This window comes from Prionailurus viverrinus, chromosome F1 (genome assembly GCF_022837055.1).
Source record: "Prionailurus viverrinus isolate Anna chromosome F1, UM_Priviv_1.0, whole genome shotgun sequence".
Lineage (NCBI taxonomy): Eukaryota > Metazoa > Chordata > Mammalia > Carnivora > Felidae > Prionailurus > Prionailurus viverrinus.
In genome coordinates, this window is record NC_062577.1 from 24,166,312 (window position 1) to 24,188,277 (window position 21,966).

General features: G+C 47.1%; 1 protein-coding gene across 3 annotated transcripts in view; it reads right to left on the reverse strand.

Annotated features, from left to right (window-relative positions):
- Nucleotides 1-8,650, reverse strand: part of CACNA1E (calcium voltage-gated channel subunit alpha1 E) — a 313,280-nt gene extending 304,630 nt beyond the window's left edge. For all 3 annotated transcript variants that reach the window (XM_047840446.1, XM_047840445.1, XM_047840444.1), the window contains exon 1: nucleotides 8,385-8,650. In XM_047840446.1, the coding sequence (XP_047696402.1) occupies nucleotides 8,385-8,650 (266 nt within the window). The remainder of the gene's footprint in view (nucleotides 1-8,384) is intronic.
- Between the last annotated feature and the right edge of the window lie 13,316 nt (nucleotides 8,651-21,966).

Below are 21,966 nucleotides of genomic sequence, written 5' to 3' on the forward strand. Positions count from 1 at the left end.
GTCCAGGTCACTGCAACACTAGGCACATAATGTTTGCAACACTGGGCACATTGATGTTTATTGTTAACCAAGAGTAACTAATTAATTAATTCATCCAACATAATTTTACCAAATGCTCAACATGAGCCAGTCTTGTATTAGATGCTGAAATTAAAGGGGGAATGTCCAGTGTCAGTTCTCAGAAGAGCCTGCCTTCACTTATAAGGTGTTAATGCCACGTATTAGCTACTATATCACTGCTCCCAAGATCATCTGTATTTTGACAGAGAAGTCCTGAAGCGTCACTATCTGAACCTAAAGGTAGCAGCAAGGCTTCAGGCTGGAATATGAGAGAGAAATTTGGGACAAAGACTCTCCTCAGTGATTTATAAAACTGGCCTTCTCTAAAGGCAATGCAGGGCAGATAACGAAACTGTGTCAAACAGCGGTTCTCAAAGTACAGTCAGCAGCATCAGTGTGAACTGGGGACTTGTGACAAATGCATATTCCCAGGACCTACTTCACCTTATAAGTGAATCTGAAACTCTGGCCATAGGGCCCAGAAATCTGTATTTTATGATGCCTTCAGTAGATCCTGAGTGCCACTAAGCTAGAGAACCAGTGACGTAGATAAAATGGGCAGTGCATATGTATGACTTCGACACAAAGAAACAAGATGAGGAATTAGCCTTGATGCTGATGGAAGTCACCTGCTGGAAGGAACGGTCTCTGACAGAATAGTAGCAAAATAGTTCCCAACAACACACAGCTGGAAATTGCCAGGATGCTGGTGAGTGACTGCTGAAAATCCATTTCATGCTTTTTGACTCTGACCAGCCCCATGAGACAATGGTGTGGAAATTGAGAAAGAGGCACAGAAAGTTTGAAACACTTCAAACCTACACTAAGTTGAAGGTTGAGAAAGGCTTATGAAAACTAATCTCCCTCCCTGCATTGGTTTTCAGAGCCTCTTCTCTGGGTCCACAAGGCACACACAGTGTCTGGCATCTCAGCCACAGAAATTACACCAGAATCTAATTACTACAAGCCTCAGTTCTTGACATTGAGTAGAGAATTTCTTCCTTTCCCCTCTAATCTGTTACCCACCAATCAGCCACATCCTCTTCATCCCTTCTTTAAAGGGGACAGCTATATAGACACCCCACTCCCGGCTCTACTGACAGAAGCCTTTAGGAAGCTAAGGCATACATCTGACACAGGCTTTCTAAATTCTCCAGGGATGGGGAGAACAGAGGCACCACAAATGCAGCATGAACAAATGCAGCAAAAAAAAAAAAAAAAAAAATGTAGCCTCAAAATTATGCAGAGTTGCAACAGCAATTCAAATCAACCACCCACAGGCAAAGACCACACTTGGCACAGGTGCCATGCACAGCCTCTCCCTGAAGCCCTGCACTGGCTGGACCGTAGGAGCCTGTAGCTGGAGCCTAGCCTGGAGTCACATTCCCAAGCCCTGCCCACCTGCGTCAGGGATGAACTACCACTTTAAAAAAGAACCTTTTTTTTTTTTTTTTAATATTCTAAAGGACTAACAGTGGAACTGCCTAGTCCTACAAATTTGGAACTCAACATGCAATTAAAAAAAAAAAGGCACTCCTAAGAAGTACCCACCGCTCTGCCAGGGGCAGGGTGGGAAGTATCGTGGATAACTGACACATTTTAGTCATTCAGTGCCATTCTCCTTAATCTGGCCCATTTTTCCTTCTTAAGTACACACCTCCTGGCTGCTCCTTGCTTTCCAGAAACAGTGATATGGGAGGCTCATTAGAGTTTATAGCCAAAGACTGGCCAAAGATACAGGGAATGGAAGATTAAGTAAACATACCTGGGCTATTCAGTGAGCAAAAGTAACCACAGCCATCCCCGGAAGTAGGACTGACACATAAGAGACCATCAGGTTGGAGGAGCCTAAAAACTCGGTGCTGTACTTTCTGCCCTTAAGTAAGAGTGATGCTGGAAACGAGCTAGTGAGCCCATACACAAGTCCTCTCTGTGCAGGTCCAGAATGCTTGGGAGGGGAAGTGTTGCCACACGTCACTGGCATTTCTATCCCTCCTCGACAGGAACTGCTTAAAAAAATTTTTTTTGATGTTTATTTATTTTTTGAGTGGGGGGAGAGAGAGAGAGTGAGAGAGAGAGAGTGGGGGAGAGGCAGAGAGAGAGAGAGAGAGGGAGACACAGAATCTGAAGCAGGCACCAGGCTCTGAGCTATTAGCACAGAGCCTGACATGGGGCTCGAACTCATGAACTGTGAGATCGTGACATGAGCCAAAGTCAGACGCTTAACCGACTGAGCCACCCAGGCACCCCTTTTTCAGAATTTTTTAATGTTTATTTTTGAGAGAGAGACAGAGTACAAGCAGGGGAGGGGCAGAGAGGGAGACACAGAATCTGAAGCTGGTTCCAGGTTCTGATCTGTCAGCACAGAGCCCAGTGTGGGGCTTGAACTCATGAACTGTGACATCATGACCTGAGCTGAATCAGATGCTCAATGGACTGAGCCACCCAGGCACCCCCAAAAGGGACTGCTTTAAAAGCCACGTAGCGGTGCAGATGACAGAGCGGATGGGGAGTGGTACACATTAATTTCAGTACCTGCTCACCCTTCCAAATTCCTATGTGAAGTCCCACTCAAATTTGAAAAGAAACAATTACAGAAGCCTCCTGAGCTCTATGGTTCAGCATTTATTAGTGTAAGACCTGGGATGACAAGAGCGTTCAGAGTGACAAGTACTTGGGGGACATAAATATCTCCTAGTTAACCATTTCTCTGAATAGAGGAGGGGAGTAGCTGCATATTTATGGGGCACCCAAATGTAACAGGACTGGGTAGGAGGCAGTCATTATAAAAGCAGCAAGAAAAAGCATGTTAAAAGAGAGCTCTACCCCCCTCCCCAGCCAGCTCCCCCACTACCTTTCTTTGTGTCCTAGTCCCACTGCAAAAAAACAGAGGATGTAGACGAAAAAGTCCATCTGTGAAGCCGGTCCTCGGCAAGAGACCTTGCTTGTATCCAAGTAGACAAATAACCTTCCTTTTCTGAAAATCCTAGAGAAAACCCACACATATAATGAATTATTCACAAAGGCTGAACCTAAAAATGAGTGAGGGAGAAATACAGAAAGATGGAAAAGGGACAGAAGACAGCAGAAAGAGAAAGTCTCTCTCTTTGAATAAAAGGGTATTCATTACAGTCACGTCCAGGTTCCCTCTTTCCTGTCTGTGTGGTCAGTGAGAAACAGAGTGGCCTCTGATAGCTGGCTTGCATGGCTGGGCTTTTGGAGACCCGCAGCTTCCTGTGCAGCCTTGCGAACGACAAAAGGGAGGCTGCTGGGCTGCTGGTGAAAACCAAGGAGTCAAGGGTTTGCAGGAGTTCTGACAGCTTAGCGAATCTTGACTCCGTTTTATTTTAACTAAGAACATGAAGATAGGAGGAAAGCAGATGTTCCTATGAAGAGAGGGGAAGCTGAAGAGATTGGGGGGGAACCCTACATTTTATACAGCAGCAGCTAAAAAGAGATCAGCAATTCCGGATGGAGCTAATAAACTCCAAAGTCTGAATCTTTCAGAAGACAAAAAAGACCTGTGCTCATTATTTCCCTCCTCCTCCTTTAATTCATAGTGTGCATCCCGCCTGTTACAGGGAAAGCAAGTGGAGGGAAGAGGAGACATGGTGACATGCAAGCCAACAGACAAAACTATCGCGTCCAAGATATTTTCATCTCCAGCCTCCCATCATTTCATTTCTGTCAAACTCCTTCGCTCCAGCTCGCTTTCCAGGCTGCATCCCAATGGCAACTGGTCCCCACAACAAGGCATAGCCTGGTTTCCAGAGGAAATGAAGACCTTTCTCTAGCAGCCGCAGGGCCAGTGACAGTCACTGTCTGCTTCACTGTCTGCATCTGTGCCCAGGTACACAGAAGATGCGAAACCCTTCTGCATTATGTGATCATAGGATATAATTACAGACTCTGTCCTTGTTAGCTGCCACCCTCTGCCCTAATCAAGGCACTCTGACTCATGATCCATTAGCGTTACATCAAACCTGAAATTCTTGCCAAGATTACAGTCTACTATCCTGCAAGGTGCTGTATATTTATAGACAACCAGAACAGCAGAAAAGTTTATGTCAAAATGGGAGATGTGGGCACTAAAGCTTTTAGTAATCCTCACCAAAATCCTCCAAAATAAATGCACATTTTTCAATGGGAAATTTACCATAATAAAGCACATAACCTCTGATCCAGAGCCAGAGTCTTTTTAGACTACGATGAAATTCTCTGCAACAAGAAATCATGGATAAATATCTACAAGTTCATTATAATGAGCTTCAACATCTCAGCGGCTGCAAACACATTTGATCTTCCTACTTTAGGCCCTGTACATTTCTGCATGAAACATGTGTTCCCCTGCTGAGATGACCCACATCATCAGTGGGGAGGAAATCTCCCACTGCCCGTCAATGGCACAGAGTCCCCAAGTCAGATATATTTCCTCCTCTCATCCTCTGACCTAAAAAAGTACGAACAAGTGTGGGGCATCTCACAAACCATGAGGGAGACATTGTATGTGTCCATAGAATAACTGGGTCTGGGAATGGAAGGGTTAGAGCTGGTTAGCATATGGCAGTGAATGTGGGATGACGCTCGGAGCAGCCAATTCCGTGAGGAAAAGAAAATCCTTTTGTTACATCTATTAGATGAGCAAGAAATAAATGGAAGAATCATATAGAATGTAATATCACATTTTAAATCAGATTAGCATTTTCAAAAAGGTTACGGTCTCCACTGCAGAAAAGAGTGCCATAAGAAAATAAAATTATCTCCCTATGCAGATGTAGCTTCCAAGAAAAATGAAACACATTCAGAGTGGGCTGTAACTTACCACCATCTTTCATGCCAAATCAGGGTTATTGTGGGCATTTCTTTCCATAAGAACTAGACTTCCCCTATTAAATAACTGGAAAAGATTACCCCACCCACCCACGCAAGCCAGAGAATGCTACAAGTATAAATTAAATAATTCCTTTCACTTAACTGATCTTTTCAGGCCAATTTGTTAAAGACGAGTAATAGGCAGCATGAAGAGAGGCTAACACAGCACACAGAAGTGTTCCTTCCCTCCTAGACCCACGGTGACTTTCTGCAGCCCATAAAAGATGTGTAAGTCTCAGAGACATAGTGCACAAATAATCAAAGTCCTCAAGCATGTTACATGTTCCTATGTCAGTTCAAAGCAGGAGGTCTTAACACATTTTCTGAACAATCTTTCTTTTTTCCAAAAATCTGGCCCTTACAAACAGTAAAGAAGTACTTCCCAGACTTTAATGTGTGTACTAACCACCTGGGGATTTTATTAAAATGCAGATTCTGATTCAATAAATCTGAGGTGGGGCTCAAGGTCCTGAATTTTTAACAGGAACAGGCCCCCAGATGATTTGGTTGTTGGCTCTTTGCTCTTTTTGAGAAGCAAAATCTAGAAGGCACGCTTCATTTAGAACTGAGACCCCTCTCTTCAGGGATGCTGAAATTTCTGAAGGACTCCATTAAAATAACAGCTGGTGTTTACTGGGTAATTAGGCAATGTTCTACAAACTGGACTTTTACTACCTCATTTAGTTCTCCCGGTAACTCATTATTATCACCCTCATTTTACAGATAGGGAAACTGAGTCACGAAGTAATGAAGTAACTTTTCAAGGTCACAGAGCTGGTGAAGGAACGGGGAATTTGAATGCAGACAGCCTGGCTCCAAAGTTTTACTGGTTAACCACGGCTCACAGTGCCACCCAGTAAGGAAAAGGGAGCGATTTCAGGAAGCTGGATGTCCAGGTAGGAAGGAAAGCGAGACTAGCATCTCAGATGCAGTACTGGAGAAAACGCAGAACCCAAAGAAGCGCAATGTTTCCACACGGTCACCACCAGAGGGAATATATATTAGACAGTCTCGCTGTACAGCCAGGAGGGGGAAAAAAAGCAAACATGGTGTATTTTAAATTTTCCAACCAGGCTTCTCTACACACCTTAGCAGATGTTCTCTGAACACTGTTACAACAGCCTACACGCTGAAGAACCACTGAGAAACTTCCAGCTATGGGGACAGAAAAGGCCACTGGGACCAGGCTCTGGGCCAAGGCAGAGTAAGATGCTGAAATCAACTCCCCATTCTCTCCTTTGACTCTCTTTGGTCCATCCTGGCCAAAGACAAGGAAAGGGCGGAGTAAAAACCACTGTCGCACCTTGCGCTCACGCCTGGCAGAAAGGCGGTGTCTTTGCAGCGGAAGAGAAAACGTGAAAAGCGCCAACCGCGTAGTATGGACCCCGTGCTTCATTTCCCAACCCCCGTTCCCAGCCCCCCACCCACCCACCCAGCCCCAGTCTGGGCCCAGCCGGAAGTGCCCGAGGTGCTGAACTGGGCTGACCCCACTGCCGGGCGCACGCCTGGGGAGTTTCGGTAGCGCTGTCCTAGGTGCCAACGATGGCTGCTGGCACCCTTTGCCACCCGCGGGGTGGATGGGCGGCTTTGTCTACCGCCAGGAAACCTAGGGGCGCCTCGGTAAACACGACCCTGAGAGGGGCACAGTAAAGCAGCACCTGGAGTGTGGGGAATTTGAGAGAACTGTAGAGGCGGACAGGGGAACGGAGCCCCGCGGGAGGAATCCGTAGAAACCTGACTAGAGGAGTGTTTGCTGCCGCAGCACGCAACACAATGAGATCTGTCCGCTTTGTGCTGCGCACCGGGCAGGCGGGACTGCAGGGACAGGACCCTTCCTCCTCCCCAGTATCCCCACCCCTAGATACGTTTAACTCAGCACGGAATGGCCCCGAAGCACTCTGTGGGGGTGGGAGGAGGAGGGGAGCACAGAGAGGAGGAGAGAGGAAGCCCAGCCAGGGGTGGTTGTGGGAGGATTTGAGCAGCAGCAGGAAGAATATCTGCTTCGAGATGCTCCTTCGTTTCTAATGAGGGGTGCTGCCTAGAAGCACCATGCGCCAGCCAATCGCAGTGCTGCTGAGGCAGAGAACTAGGGAAGAAGGAGGGGAAGGCCAGAGACTGGGGTGGGGGTAGTAGGGAGATGCCCAGGCCCTGGAGGAAGCGAGCCACGTGCCTCACTGATACTAGAGACCCAATGCAGCTCCAGCTGTCTCACTGCTGCACACCTGGAGGGTGGGGGTGGGGAGAGAGGCGGCTAGAGAAGACGACTAGGGGCCTCCTCTGCAGGTACATCCTTCCCAAGAAATTTCTTTCCACAAGCATCAAAGTCCCATGTCTCCAAACCTACTCCCCTATTTAAAGCCATGCCACTGGCTTGCTTCCTACTAAGCACCCTCCCCACCAACCCCAATTCCTAAAGACCTTGCCAGGTGCCCGAATTCTTAGTGAAGAACAAGGCGGTGAGATGCCTAATCAGCAGCCTGTATTTGGTGCACTTGATTAAACCTGCAAAGAAGCTCCTTCTATGCCTGTTCACCCTGAAACTGCCACCATCAGAGACACCCCCACCAGCTCTTTGTGGAGAGCAGTTCCTTTGGAGGTAGGGAGAGACAGACGGCTTGCACATTTCTGGGCACAGCTGATGAATTCAAGCTCAGCAGATCAACCTGAATCTTGGGCACAAGGAGAGCACTCAGCTGAGTCAAACATTCAGAGGCAGGAGTACCCAACCCAGGACTAAGAAAAGGATGGACTCCGATGAGCTGTTCTTTGGCTGAAAAGAAAACTCCACTCTGAGCTGTCTGGGCTGTATCATTAGAGATTGCCTCTGCTGACACATTCATTCACTCCACTCTCAGTGGAACTTAAACTCAGTCCCCAGAGTTAGCTGAATCCCCAGCCAAATGGCTGTTTTATTTGTCCATTTGTCCATTTGTCTACAGGGTTTTGGCCCAGACTCTTGAAGCTTCTGAACTGATAAATCCCCTCAGGGAGCCTTGACTTCCCCACAAGCAGACAGTGCAGGTGTCTTTCCAGAGGGTGGGGATGCAGACAGAGGGGGTGTCTTTGAGGGAGGAAAGGGGAGTGAGTATGAAAGAAAACCCTGAGATTTGGGGCAATCCATTCTATGTGAAGGGCCTGAGGGGGCCTGAAAATCAGACAAAGCCCAGCCCAGAAAGGGGCAGACACAGCAACACCATGCACCCAGGGCCACCAGAGATTTCCACATAGGAAAAATCAAAAACCAAGTCTTACCTTGAAAAGCACTAGTGCCCACACTGGTCTCTACAGACACCAAGCTTGCCCCTCAGGTGCACCGAAGTAGAGTGCACTCCAGCAAAGGGGCAAATTGGCACCAGGAAGGGGATGGGGGATAAATTCCATGCTAGATTTCCCCCCTTACCGGAAGAAATGCAAAGGGAGAGAGGGGAGTTATGGTGGGCAAGAAAGGATATGGCCAATCGATGAGCTTCTTGGCGTATTTCCTGACAATATTATCTTCTCCGAAGATGAACAGGGATCTGTTGACGGTGAAACAGTTCTGCCGGACGGGAATGGGGTTGTACAAAGCCATAGTCCGCGCCCTCTGCGCTTTCGACTGCTTGTAGGCGGCCGCTGGCCCCGAGGCCGGCACCGGGGTTCCTTGCCGGTTCCTGCTCTGGTCCGAGTCTCCATCGCCCGACCCCGGCCTGCCGACCACCGCCTCCCCGAAGCGAGCCATCCTGAAGTTTAAACAGACAGAAGACACACAAAGGTGATCGCGGCCGGACACCCGCACACAGCAACAAGCAGAGAGACACGGAGACTCAGAGCCGCATCCAGACGAGCACGGGGACCACCGCCTCCGGGGAGCCTCGCGAGCTCTTGAGAGAGGCGGCGGCAGCAGCAGCCCCGCTGCTCTGAACTGTTGAATCTAAATGCAACCTCTGCGAAGCTCCATTCCTCAAGGAGGAAAAAAAAAAACGGGGGGAGGGCTTGGGGGTGCTCAGTTTCTGGAGGCAATTTTTTTTTTTCAAAATGCCAGTGTGTGGTGGCATTCGGGGACTGAAGAAGAGAGGGGTGGAGTAGGCTGCTCTTCAAACATAGCTCCTCTTCTGGCAGACGCACCACCTAGTTCTGGAAGAGAGGCAGGCACCGGCCCGCTAGGTAACAGTTTGGTGATTTATTGGGGGTGGGGGTTGGGGAGGAAGGGAAAAATGAAAACAAAAGAACTTAAAAAAAAAAAGAAAAGAAAAAGGCAAGGACGGGGTTATGGTGACATGCTTTATAACGCCAGCCCCGGCAAGTCCATCTAAGAAATTCCACAGCCAAGACTTGGGTCTTTAAATCTGCCAGCACAGACGCATCCAAAGGTTGACAGAGAGGGAGGGGGGAGCGATACTGAGGTTCCTGCGCAAACCGCAACGCCCAAAATATCGAAAGAAGAAGTCAATCCAACCGGAGAGGGACAAACGACTTCAAAGCTCCTGCGCTTGGGATAGAAGTTGAGCAGCCTCCGGAGAGCAGCGGAGCCCGAGTGCCAGCATCCTGCCGGAGCGCTCGCCGCCGCCGCCGTCGCCGCCGCCTCCCCGGATCAGCATGCAACAGCGATCCGCGGCTGCGCCGGGGCGAGGGCGGGAGCGGGCGGGCGGCGAGCACTTGGGCGAGGGAGGAACAGGTTGCAGGCGAGCCTAGCCGTGGCCTGGCACGGGAGTTGTCCAAGGACCGAACTTCCTGCCGAACGGCTCGGCGTCTTCTGCCACCGACAGCCCCACTCCGGGAAGCAGAGGAGAGGTGGGGAAGGAAAGGAGAAGGCGAGGAGTTGGGGGGGGGAGGGGGGGCGAGCGGAGCGCAGAGGCGCAGCGAGGCGCGCGTTGGAGCGCCTGGAGAGGCGGGGGCGGGGCCGGTGAGGACAGGAGGGGCGGGGATGGAGCCGGAAGGACCCCGGCCGACCGCAGCTGCAGGGGCCTGGGAAGTGAGGTTGGTTTGGCTCATAGATTTATTTAGCCAGAAGGTAGCGGGCCACCTCCGCAGAGGTCCAGGAAGAGTCGCCTCTCCCGCAAGTAACGCCAGAGGAGAGAGGCAGGCGCAGCTGGCGGCGCGGCACGGTCCCCGCAAGAGAGCCGAGCCCAGGCCCGGCGGGGGCGCACACGCACGCGCGCACGCACTCGCGCCTTCCGTCCCCGCCGAGGCGCCGGCCGGTGCTGTGCCCCACGCAGTGCCCGCCCAGGCGGGTAGTCGAAGCCTTTGCGCCGTGCGCGCCGCGCTCCAGGGCCCGGTCGCTGCTTCTCCACACCTCCCAGTCTCCAAGGAACGCTGCCCAGGGATTTCCGCGGAGAAGGCAGCACCCTCTCCCTGTCTCCCCACTTAGCAACCCGCAGGCCCCGTGAGGCACGCTGGGACCACTGGGGGCTCCGCACCCTGCTGTTGGTGCCAGCTCCCCGGGGGAGCTTCTGCCCTCCCTAGGCAAATGCGATCTGGGGCGGCTTCTTGGGTTCAGCTCCGGAGGAGCCCTGCGCATCCATTTCTGGAAGAGTGGCCCAGATACTGGGGCCGGCGATGGTAGTTTGGGGCTAACACTACCCTTCTCAAAGTCTTATCAGGAGATCCTCCCACCCACCCCTTTTACTCGTAAGTCCGGTCCACTGACTTCCTCAAACCCACCCTGTTAATGAAGAAAAAACCAATTAGTATCTGAGCTGCGTTAAGTGGGAAAGGTGGACTCCAAGGCCCTGAGAAAGGGTTTAGCAACCACGCCCTTGTCCACAGGTGACTCAGTGGTTTGAACGGAACACAGGTACCAGCTGCCCCCTCCCATGTCTCCAGTAGGTGGAACACACTTGCCTCTGCTTTTTTCCAATCTCAGCCTCACACACAGCTCTATCCAAATCCTCCCCACATGAGCAATGTTAGAGAAAAGGAAGGGGCGGGTGGCTGAGGAAAGAAACAGAGTCTGACCAAGGCCAAGAGGTTGGGTGAATGCAGCTTCATGTGTCTGAAAGGCAGTGTGTCCCTGTGTGTGAGATTAACTGAGGGGAAGGGAAGGGACATCTGAGTGAGAGGCACGTGTGTTCCTATGTGTATGTGTCTGTGGGCAAGGCCACGTGAGCACTGATGCAAGGTCTACTGTGTGAGAACATATGAGAACATGTGTGAAGGGAAATTCTCTGGGTACTGGAAACCCAAAGGAATGATGTCACTGCTGCCTTTGGGATGGCATGTTGACCTTTTGATTCAGGGTAGCCTGTTTCAGGCCAAATTACTACACAAGGTGTGTCAGCTCTAATTATTATTTTGATTTCACATTACTGCCTTACTCTGTCATTCTACCTACCTTAATTGGAGGGTCCTTTTCAGTCAGATACCTAGTCAGAAGTAAAAAGGAAGATGTTGCTATGAACCATGAGGTCCCTGTTCGTCACTCACAATGGTCACAAGTGGTCGTCTCAGTAACCCTGCAAACTGTGTAGATTAGAAAGGGCTTTCAGAAGTGAGCAAACCCGTGCTTTCAGGCAGAACCATAATCCATAGTACAAAATTCATTCAAATCAATCATCTGATAAATATTTTTGAGCACCAGACACTGTTGGCACTGAGGACATAATAATGAACAAAATAAATGATGACCCCCAAAAACGTGTCCTCTTCCTGGATTAAATTAGATTCTATAACCTTACCGACCAGAGTCCCTGAAAGACCTCATTCTCAGAGTACGACTTCACCCCTGTCCTCTGTGTCTGGGCCTTAGCAGGCTTCAGGGTGGTGTGCCCATTTGTTAATGCTCAGAGGAAGCAGGGTTCTCTGAGCTTTACCTCCTGGAAGAGGTTCCTGGAAGATCTGGAACACCCAGACTTGGGTCTTCAATGTCACCCACTCAGCAGAGAGGCAGTACTAATTCTGCTTCCTCTCTCTACAATGTTCTGTGTTCTCTGTGGCTGCTGTAATTCTTTAGAGACCTAGGATCCCCAAGACAGGATATGAGACTTGGAGATGTGTAGCCCCAGTGGAATTGAGGCCTGCCTTCCTTGCATTCTGAGACAGCAGTCACAAGCACATGTGTTGGGGATAATGTAGATTATGCCAGCGAGTACAAGCTCCTCTGTAGCGAGGTTATAAATGGGGAATTCCTGGAGGGTGCAGCCCAAGAGGAAAGAGGCAAGCATGACGGTATAAAAGTCTTTGGTAATGGACTTGGTACGAGGGCAGTAATGCTGAGAGGGAGGCATACACTCATATTTCACCACATCTACCATCCCCCACCCTACAGTCACAGCTCTTCAGACCTTTGAGATCTGTGACTCTCTAATGCCCCCATTCTTCCAGCCCCCAGAGGGCTAGAATTTTAATGGCCGAATTACATTTTATGTGTGTTTAATAGTTTTCAGCTTACAGAAACCTCACAACAAATCTCTGAGATCAGCCCGCTAACCCATGTATTATGACCCTGATTTGGTGGACAAATTAGCAGTTTCAGAAACATTAAGTAATTTTCCCTGGGCTTCTAACAGATCTTCTGACTTGCACTTTATGGCTCTTTCTAACACCCAGTCTAATCTCTTGTGGATGGTAAGAGTGTAATTCCAAATTTTTCACTGTCAAGAGAAGAAACTCTACACTCACACTAAGCCCATGGGAATTCTATGCTTGCCATCCTCAATTTGGATTTGATCAGTGGCCACACGTTCCTGGGACCATGCTGGGAAGATGCTAAACTAAACACATCTATTGCCCTCAAGATCCAGGAGGATACTTAGAAAAAAACAGGTCATTGCCATGATGCTCTTCATAAGGAAACTTGGTGGGAATTCTCCTTACAGTGTCCCTCTTTCCAATGTATTAAAGACCCACATATGGAAATGCAGAAAATCAGCATTTGGTCATAACTGATTGGAAACCGGTTTCCTAAAATCACTTTCCAGCCCATGAGGAACAGAGGCCATAGTTCCCTGTTGTTACAGCACCATCTACTGGTCACTTGTGAGCACATCACTGTGAGCTCAGGTACTTGGCAGCCCAGCACCCCCAGATATTCCAGAGCCTGGGTAATGCCTAAAGAAGTTACCTCTTGTCACCAGCCCTCTACTCCCATATGGGACTTTGCTGAGGTCCAAGCCACAAAATTCACTATAATACAACCAGCCCATCTCACAGTATTTAGAAAGCACGGTCCCACACACTGGGCACAAAGTCGACACACTGCATGCACATGCACATGTGTACATGCACACATATGGACAACACGCACACAGTTAAGATGGTGCAAGCAAATGTTTTTCCACCTGCATGTTTTTCGGCAAGCAGTCACCTGCAAACTAGAAACCCAACAGGGTCTGAGGAAGCAAGTGAAAAACTTCCCTAGATTATTAACCCCATATAGATGGTTTAATCTCAAAGCTTTCACCCTGTAGCCCCTCAATTCCAATGTACCATCCAAAATGCAAGCAGGAGGGAAGGCTACTGGTAGAGGGTCCCTCCAGTTACCTTTGGAAAAGGGATGAAACCAGTTGGCTGAACTCCTGCAGACCAGGAAGGCCATGGGAGGTTGTACTAAGATGGATAGAATGAGCATCGCGATTGGAGAGGCACTTAGCCTATTCCCCTCATTCATAAAGCTCTTCCCAGATCTGTCAGGCCTTGGGCCATCTTCGAATGAGATTTTAGCCCGTCACTGCGGAGTCTGTAAATCTAACCTCATCCAAAATGCGTGTGCCCCTCCCACCAGCCCGGCTTCCTCATACCCCACCCCCAAACCTGCCCCTCCAACTATTACACTCAGATAACTTATGCTTAAGCTATCAGAGCCCCTTTTGTTCTATTTTTCCCCCTGTTGAGCTTTTCCAAGAAATAGACTCTTATGCAAAGCAGTGCTCTAAGGAACATAATGCAGAGAGGATTTGGGAGTGGGTTCTTAAGAAAAAAGTTGGCAGGAGACCATGTGCAAATTCATTGCAGAGCAGAGGAGCATTATGGCAATGCAGACATCTTGGGAATCTGGTGGCTTCCACAATACCTTACAGCCCTCACTTGGGTGAAAACATAACTTTACATCCTTATGTAATGTCCATCCCTAGAAGCAGCATTTCTCAAACCCATGCTTGAGAAACTCTACAGCTCTAACACTCCACCAGCTAACTATAGATGTGCAAATTTTGCTTAAAAATGTTTTTAAAACCATTCATTTATGACAACTCAATATTTCCTGAGTGCCAACTGTGATAATGTCATCTCACTGCATCTTTGCTGCAGGACTGTAAGGCACATTCTGTTATCTGCGGCCCAAAGGGTCAGGTATTTGTTCAAGTGCACAGAGCTAGGAAATAGCAGAGTTGGATCTCCTGATAATAAGGTCAGGACTCTTCACAATCGGTGGCCACTATTAACATTCTGCATGTCAAAATAATGGTTTCCTTGCTTCAGAGTCCATCACAGGCCTGATCTTGTAAGGTGAAGCATGACCCTGAGCCAGAAAGCCTCCCAAAGGGTTAAATTTGAGGAAAGCATGCCATCTGTCTCAGGACCGTTATGAAGATGAAGTTAGTTAGTATGTGTAAAGCTCTTAGAACACTACCTACCTGGCACACAAGCGCTATATATGTGTTTGTTAAATACATTTCATCAATGGTAGCTGTGACCACAGTAACACATAGCAAACCACATATCTGGCAGCTTTCGTTTCCGAAAGCAGATTTCAGAAGTGCAGGTCAGAGATGACTTTGGTGTGTATGGGGTGGACGGAGGGGCAGAGAAATAGAAGTGTCTGAGACTTGGTCAGAAGGACAAATGGAGAAAAAGAGAAAAGAAAGAAAAACATTAGAGATCGGAGTCCAAAGAGCCCAAAGGCCTTGGTACCTGGGAGAGGTATTCATTAATTTACTTATTCATTAATACATAAGTCCCCTTAATGAATACTCATGAAAGCATTCTCATGTGCCAGGCATTTTTCTCAGGAATTCTGAGGTTCAAGGATAAATCAGACATAGTCACAGCCTCTGACAGCTTACATTTTTAGAGAGAGGAAGGGTGAAACATACCCATGAAGGGCTCTGATACAAAGCAGAATGTAGTGTGCACCATAATAGTGTACCCCATGAGGGGGAGAACAGAGAAGGGAGACATCCCCTCCAGCTGGGAGCAGCCAGGAAAAGGGAAGAACTAGGGAGATCCCTTTGAAAGAGATGGCACCGGAGGTGGGGAGAAGCAGCATGGAACAGCAACATGGAACAGCAGCATGGAACATGAATGCCCAGGCTGTGGAGCGAATGCTAGATGCACGGGACTAATTAACCAGTCAGCATGTTTACTGTGTTTTAGTGTAACTAGGATCACAAAAAATCTATTACCACTTCGATCCTTTCTTTTCCCTAAGACGAGCTGACTTTTCAATCTGAACAAAAGTCAAATATATTCAATCAAACAAACATTAACCCTTACTGAGAAGGTCCCTTTGGAGCTTCAATGTTTATTCCCAGATGTCAAAGGATCCCTGCCCCATTACTTCACCTCAGCACCTATCCTCAGGGTCCAGCCTTGCTTCCTGGTCAAGGCAAAGTGCAGCAGGAGGACTCTGCAGAGCTCTAGCTCTGACTGGTAGGGGTGAGCGGAGGATGCTTCAGTATCTAAGGGTGAGAACAACCGACGGAAGCACGCCCATCCATCCGCCCCCTTGGCCTCTTGACTCAGAAAACAAAACACAGCCCACACATTGCAAAGCTTGCTCAGCCTGGGTGGGTTTAGTCTGATTCATTCATTCAGCAAACATAAAATGAGCACCTTCCATGTGTCAGGCAAGATGTCAGGTGCTAGAGCAAAGGAGGCAGTGCCCAGGACGAGAAGGTACCTGAGTTATAACCTGAACTTGCTGATCTTAATCCATTCCCCACACTTCACTCTTGAAGACAGTGTCCCGATTAGCAGGAAAAGCAGCTCACAGCTGAAACAGAGCCTAGAGGACCTTAAAGGCCCAAAGAAGGGAACTCATTTCTACCACACCCACCAGTCTTGCCTCTTACAGGACTCTTTGGGTTGGAATCATCAGCAGATTAAGCCACCACCTGTCCATCACCACACCCTTTCTCTCCCACTCTCTCCTACGCTGAGCAGCTGGTTACACCCACCTGGTATAAAATAATCAGAGTGAATAAGGCATTCCCATATGATATGGACTTAAGGCCAGTTTTGAAATGTGCACCTGGGCAGGCCATGTGCTGGTTCTGCCCCTTCCACTCCCCTGAAACTGCACTGAGACCCCCACTGACCTCCTGTGGTCCTGTTTCCCCCATTCCCCCCCCCCCCCCTTGACTCCTCTGTAGCATCTGGCACCACTGACTGCCCCTACTTCTCAGAGTTCCCCTATCTTAGCACCCCACCTCCCAGTTTCTCAATATCTGTTTCCTTCTTTTGCTCCTTTTATTCCTCTCTTTATTGTGGGAGTACCCCCAAGGGGCTGTTCTCAACCCCTGCATCTTCTCTGACATCTTTCCTTTCAGGGTCATATCCTTACTCACACTTTCTACTATCCCCTCTGCTTCCACATCTAGTCTCATCCTTACCTTTCCACCTTCTTTCCAGATCCAAATGCCCAACTAAGGAATGAGTATCTCTACACGGACTGTCCTTTGTCATCTCAAACTCAATGTGTTAAAAAGTGAATTCATTGTAATTCCTTCAAAGCAAGCTCCCCTCCAAAAATTCCAGTTTCTACTGGGGTGACGTCATTCTCCCTGTCAATCGCTTAACTTCTGTGGTTCCTTCCTGCCTAAAAAATGGCCAAACTCCTAAGCCTGACAACTCAAGAAAATATGAATTCAACCTACCTTTCTAACACCATCTCCCCATGTGCCATAGTATCAACATAGCTATAACATGTCATGCCCACTCCTGCCTCAAAACTCTTGCTCAGAGCACCTGCTTCAGACTGACCCAAGAACATCTTTCATCTTTTCTGCTTCTCTAACTCCTAGGTGTCCTTGAAAGTATGGTTCAGTTCAATTCTGCCTCTTCCATGAAGCCTTCCGTAACCTCTCCAACTCTATCTGTGATCTCTACCTCCTCTAAATTCACAGAACTTCTGTGTCATTCATATAGTACCTGTTTAATAACTGTCATTGTTGTCATGGGTATAACTTCACCACTAAATTCCTATTTAATTTTTCAATTATGTGTGCCTTGTCTTCTTCACTATGGTATAAGCTTCTCAAGTACAAAGGACATATCTTCCCCTTCATTTTATTACCTAGAGTGCCTGCATTACGTTATACTCATAGCAGGCCTTTATTAAATACATCGTCAATGAATGAATCATTGAGTCTCCTGCAACTCTTTTTGGTGAAAAAGATCTTAGCATCAGCTGGTTAGCTGGTGCCTGTCTGAGGGGCTGCCCTTCCCCTAACACAGTCTAGCTCTGACTAGACTGTGAACCTGCTAGTCTAGCTAGACTAGACTGAATCTCTGCTCTGTTGTCAGCTGTTTCCAGCTGTTCATCCTGGGTTTAGTGTTCATCCTCCCCCTTACAGCATGAAAGGATGCCTACCTCTCCTGTAGGAGATCAGATATTCTAACTCAGGAACTTTTCCAGCACAATAACAGCCTCACCCTCATTTGATCAATCATCAAATTATAGGGTTCATTTTCATATGAGGAATACCTCCCGCTCTTTAAAAATATGGTTGAAATAAGATTTAGGGAATCACGTATTTTAAAAAGACATTCAGACCCTCATATAAAGAACATTTTCAGGTCTCTTTCCACAGAATACAAAACACAGAAGAATAAAATTCTGCTTCGAAATCAATCATCATCTTAAACTAGTTCTATCTCTTCTCTCTACAAAAAGGCAAATGTTATCATCAGACCTCTGTCCCTTATGAAGAATTATATGTGGAAGAGACACACACACTTTTGCCTATATGCAAAGACACACATTCCATTCTGGTCTGATCTCATTCTGCCAGCCAACTGTACAAATATATAAACTGATCTTCCTATGCTGTTGGGAGCTATCAGACAGACCTATACATAAATGTAACCCATTATATTTAAATGGGAAGAATCACAAGTTCTTTTGAAGATTTTTAAATATTCCTAATGAGCCATTTAAAAACGGGAAAGATGAAAATGTAACTCTCAATCAAAAGGGAGAATTTCTGAAATACTCCTCTCTAAGACCCTTAACAAACCAACCCCAACACACACACGGATGTGCTCATACTACAGTCTTCTCCCTTAGAGACTTTTCTTGTTTTTTTCACATAATCACTCGATCCCTTAGTCACATTCTCCAAAAAACTTCTGCTGGATGTGAAGTGGTCAAGTATTATTAATATAATAACCCAAAGTTTCCTATTATGCTAGTTTTTCTTTGTTAAAATAATCTCTATTCTCTAATAGATCCTGATTTCATAGTGCAAATTCCAAGACTATAAAAATCCAAGAGAAAAATGGACATGCATCAAACAAATAAAGAATAATTACAAAGAAGAGTATAGGCAATTTGGTTAATGATATTAATTATAAGGGGTATTAAACACTTATTATTTAATAAAAAGGCACTACACTAAGCTCTTTGCTTTCCTTATTTCTCAGAATAATCCTGTATGGTATGTACTATTATAATAAGCATTTTATAGATAAGAAAAGCAAAACTGAGAGAAATGAAATAATTTCCCTCAAGGTCAGATGGGTGGTAAAGGACATAGCAGAAGGTCAACCCTAGGTCTATTTGACTCCAAAATCCATTTTCTTAACCACCATAATGCAGGCTTCTCACTGATACCATTAATAGAGACATGGGCTAGTCACTTCATTTCATGACCATCCTACAATTCCAAGATGCAAGAAAATGTCCAGAGACTACAGCAGGTGTTGAAGGGTCTTAGCATAAGCAAGTAATGAGGGTGAGACAAGACAGGAGACTTGCACCTCAACCTTTGTTTGGCTTATTACCACATGTGCAAAAATGACAACAGTAATGCCTGCCCTCTAAATCTCAGGAGACTATTGATAGACCAACTGGGACAACAGATGCCCAAGTGCATCGTATTCCAATATGTGCTGGTGTAATTAGCCAGACCTGCTGCTGAGGTTCTGCATTTCAATGTCCCAGAGCAGCACGGGCACACCAAGGGGAACCAAGTCTTACTTCAAAACCTGTTTACACTCTTCAAAACTTCTTAGAATCCAAAGGGTATATTATTGTGCACAATTTACTCATGACGAATATGGTTTTACATGCCATTTACCTGTTTTTTCAATGAATGGCCAACTCTACCCAAAATGCCCTACCCCCTGAGCTCCCTGGTGGGTCAGTCTTAGGCAGCTTCCCAGAAACGCTATCAGACAAACTCTGGAGGGGTCAGTAAGGAAGGTAAGGAACAGATGGAGAGATGGTGTTCAGCAGTAGGAAAGGAGGGTCTGCTTTACTGCAGCCCCAAATATTAGCCAGTGTTCGGTGTTCAACAAATCCATGGGTAGCACTATTCCTACCATTCAGGAATATCGATCCTGATTATTAGGTATGGCTTTCATTTTTTTAATGAAAACTTCTGCTGCCAACGTGTGCCACTAAAGGATTCAGCAAATTTAAATCCTCCTGCCTCTCAACTTGTTGTTTTCCTGCCTGCACTCCAGCAGGTAAGACACCCACAGACTCACAGTGCTCCGGGCTGTAGAATTCACAGGAGTCTATAATGTTCGGGTTATTTTTAAACTTTCAGGCCACTTTCCCTCCCCACAAACAGCAGGCCTGCCATTTAGAACAGTGTTTAACCCACACCCCACCTGCTTTGAAACTTTAGCTTTTTGTGTTAAAAGAGAAGAAACAATCCTTCAAGATTGCACGTGTGTGCATGCGTGCGCACTCATGCGCGTGCACACGCACACACATACACACACACACAGGCTGCGCGAGCATCTAAAAACTGAAGACAGTCACCAGCTTGATGGGGTGAAAGACCCAGCTTCCCAAATGATGCTAAGATTGTTAAGACTGGGTGTGTGAAAATGCTTTGTAAACTTACATTGTCACACCACTGTAGGTGGTATCATTGTTATATTTACAGGGACAGACACCAGGCATTACAGGTGATGTCAAAAGACAGCTCCCTATTTCCAAAAGAGAATTATATCTGAACAATCAAAGCATTCAAGGCCCTCCATAGGGATCCAGACAGAAGCTGGCTAATGGGTGTTAGGTATCAATTTTCTTCAATATAGTACTTTAAAAAAAAAAAGTGGAAAACACTGGGAGAAAGGGAAAGGAATTCTGAAAACAATTCAACAGAAAAAAGAAAAAATTCCAAAGCAGCAACAATAAGTAACATTTGTGGAAGGTCTAAGAAAGCACTGTGTACATGTTACCTCATTTGCTCTGCACAAGAATCCTAGGAGGTAGGTTATGTTTAGCTTCAACCATTTTTCAGGTGGGGCAACTGAGATCAGAGAAACCAAGTCTCTAAACTAAGATCACACAGCTAGTAAGTGGCAGAGCTAGACCTGGAACCTGGTTCTGCCTGATGCCAGAGTTTACATCCCACCACTACACCTCACTGCAAGAGACAAGCTGCAGGAGTGAGTGTGGCCTGAACCCTGAGGCCAGACAGGAATGGCTGCAAGACACCATGGTAGAAAAGTGTAGAGTCACTCGGGAGTCAGTGAGGGTCAAGCCCTGGGCACAGAGCCTCCTCCACAGCCAAAGTTACAAGACGAAAAGTCCCTTTACCTGGAAACCATAGGCTTTGAATGACCTACAAACCCTGCCACACCACTCGACCCTCCAAGATGGCACAAACATAATCGATCACAAACAGTCCCCAAATGTCTTCCCTTCGGTGGCATCCCTCTCAGGGGCAGAAGCTATAGCTTCCTACTGTTGCCACAGTGCTCCAGGAACCTATTATAAAATAAGTCAAGCAGCTTTCTCTTGCAGCAAACCTTTTAACCAAAACTCTTAACACACACGAGGGATGAGTCACTGGAGAGCCTCCTCCTTTCCCTCTCCCTCCTCACCCTCTGGCTGAGGCACCCAGAAGTGATAAAATGATCAGGTGGCTCAACACTTTTACAGCTAAATGCATCCAAGGGATTTTTAAAACCAGAGTCTGTTTCCCTGGAGGCTATTAGGGTGTATACACATTCTGCTGCATCCGGGACTCAGCAGGAATTGGCTTCTCTGCCTCCCTGCTTCCCCCTCAGGAGCATTTCCCATCTATATTCTAATCCCACCTCCCTAACTGCCCCTTCATCTTCTTCTCCACCTTTTCTTCTTCCATCTCCTAAACGTGTGCATTCTTCAGAGCCTGTTTCCTACCTTTTCTCTAAGTATATACACTCTCTCGGTGATCTCATCCATCTGGCTGGCTGCAACTAAAGCTAATACCCAAAAGATGCCCAAATCTTTATCTTTCGCCCTATTCTTTTTAAAGTCGGGTGCACATTTACAACTGCTCAAATGGGCTCCCCCACCAGGATAACCTGATGGCACCATGAATCAATACACTGATTTAAAAACACTCATCCTCTTTCCCTCCAAACCAGCTCCTTCCCAGGTCTCTCATTTTGTTTGCAACATCACAGACTCCCCCTAACTCAGGCAGAAAACTTCAGGTGCATCTTTGATTCTTCTCCTGCACATTTCCCACAGCAACCATCCCCCAAGCCCTGTCACTCTTTGTTCTTTATTCCACGCTCATAAGCTTCCTTTCTTTTCTGTTTGCACCACCACCTCTCAGGCTCAGGACTTTAAACCTCCTCAGAGGAGGAAAAGAGCCTTCTGAGGCTTCCTTCTCCTCCACATTCTACCTGGTTCAGAGGTTCATTGCATAACTCAACTCTGACCCTGGTCCCACCCTTCAGTGTAATAAAATTCAAAAGCGTGTTCAGTGTTGCATTGCCTGTGTCTAGTACAGCATCTGGTACGAGGTCACTAAACAAATGTATTTATTGGATAAATAAATGAGTTTCTAATGCCTATCAAATATCACGACGGAATGATGAGATCTTACAATCTTAGGGTTAAAAGGAAACTTAAATGTCATCCAATCCAAGTCCTTATTTTAAGGACCA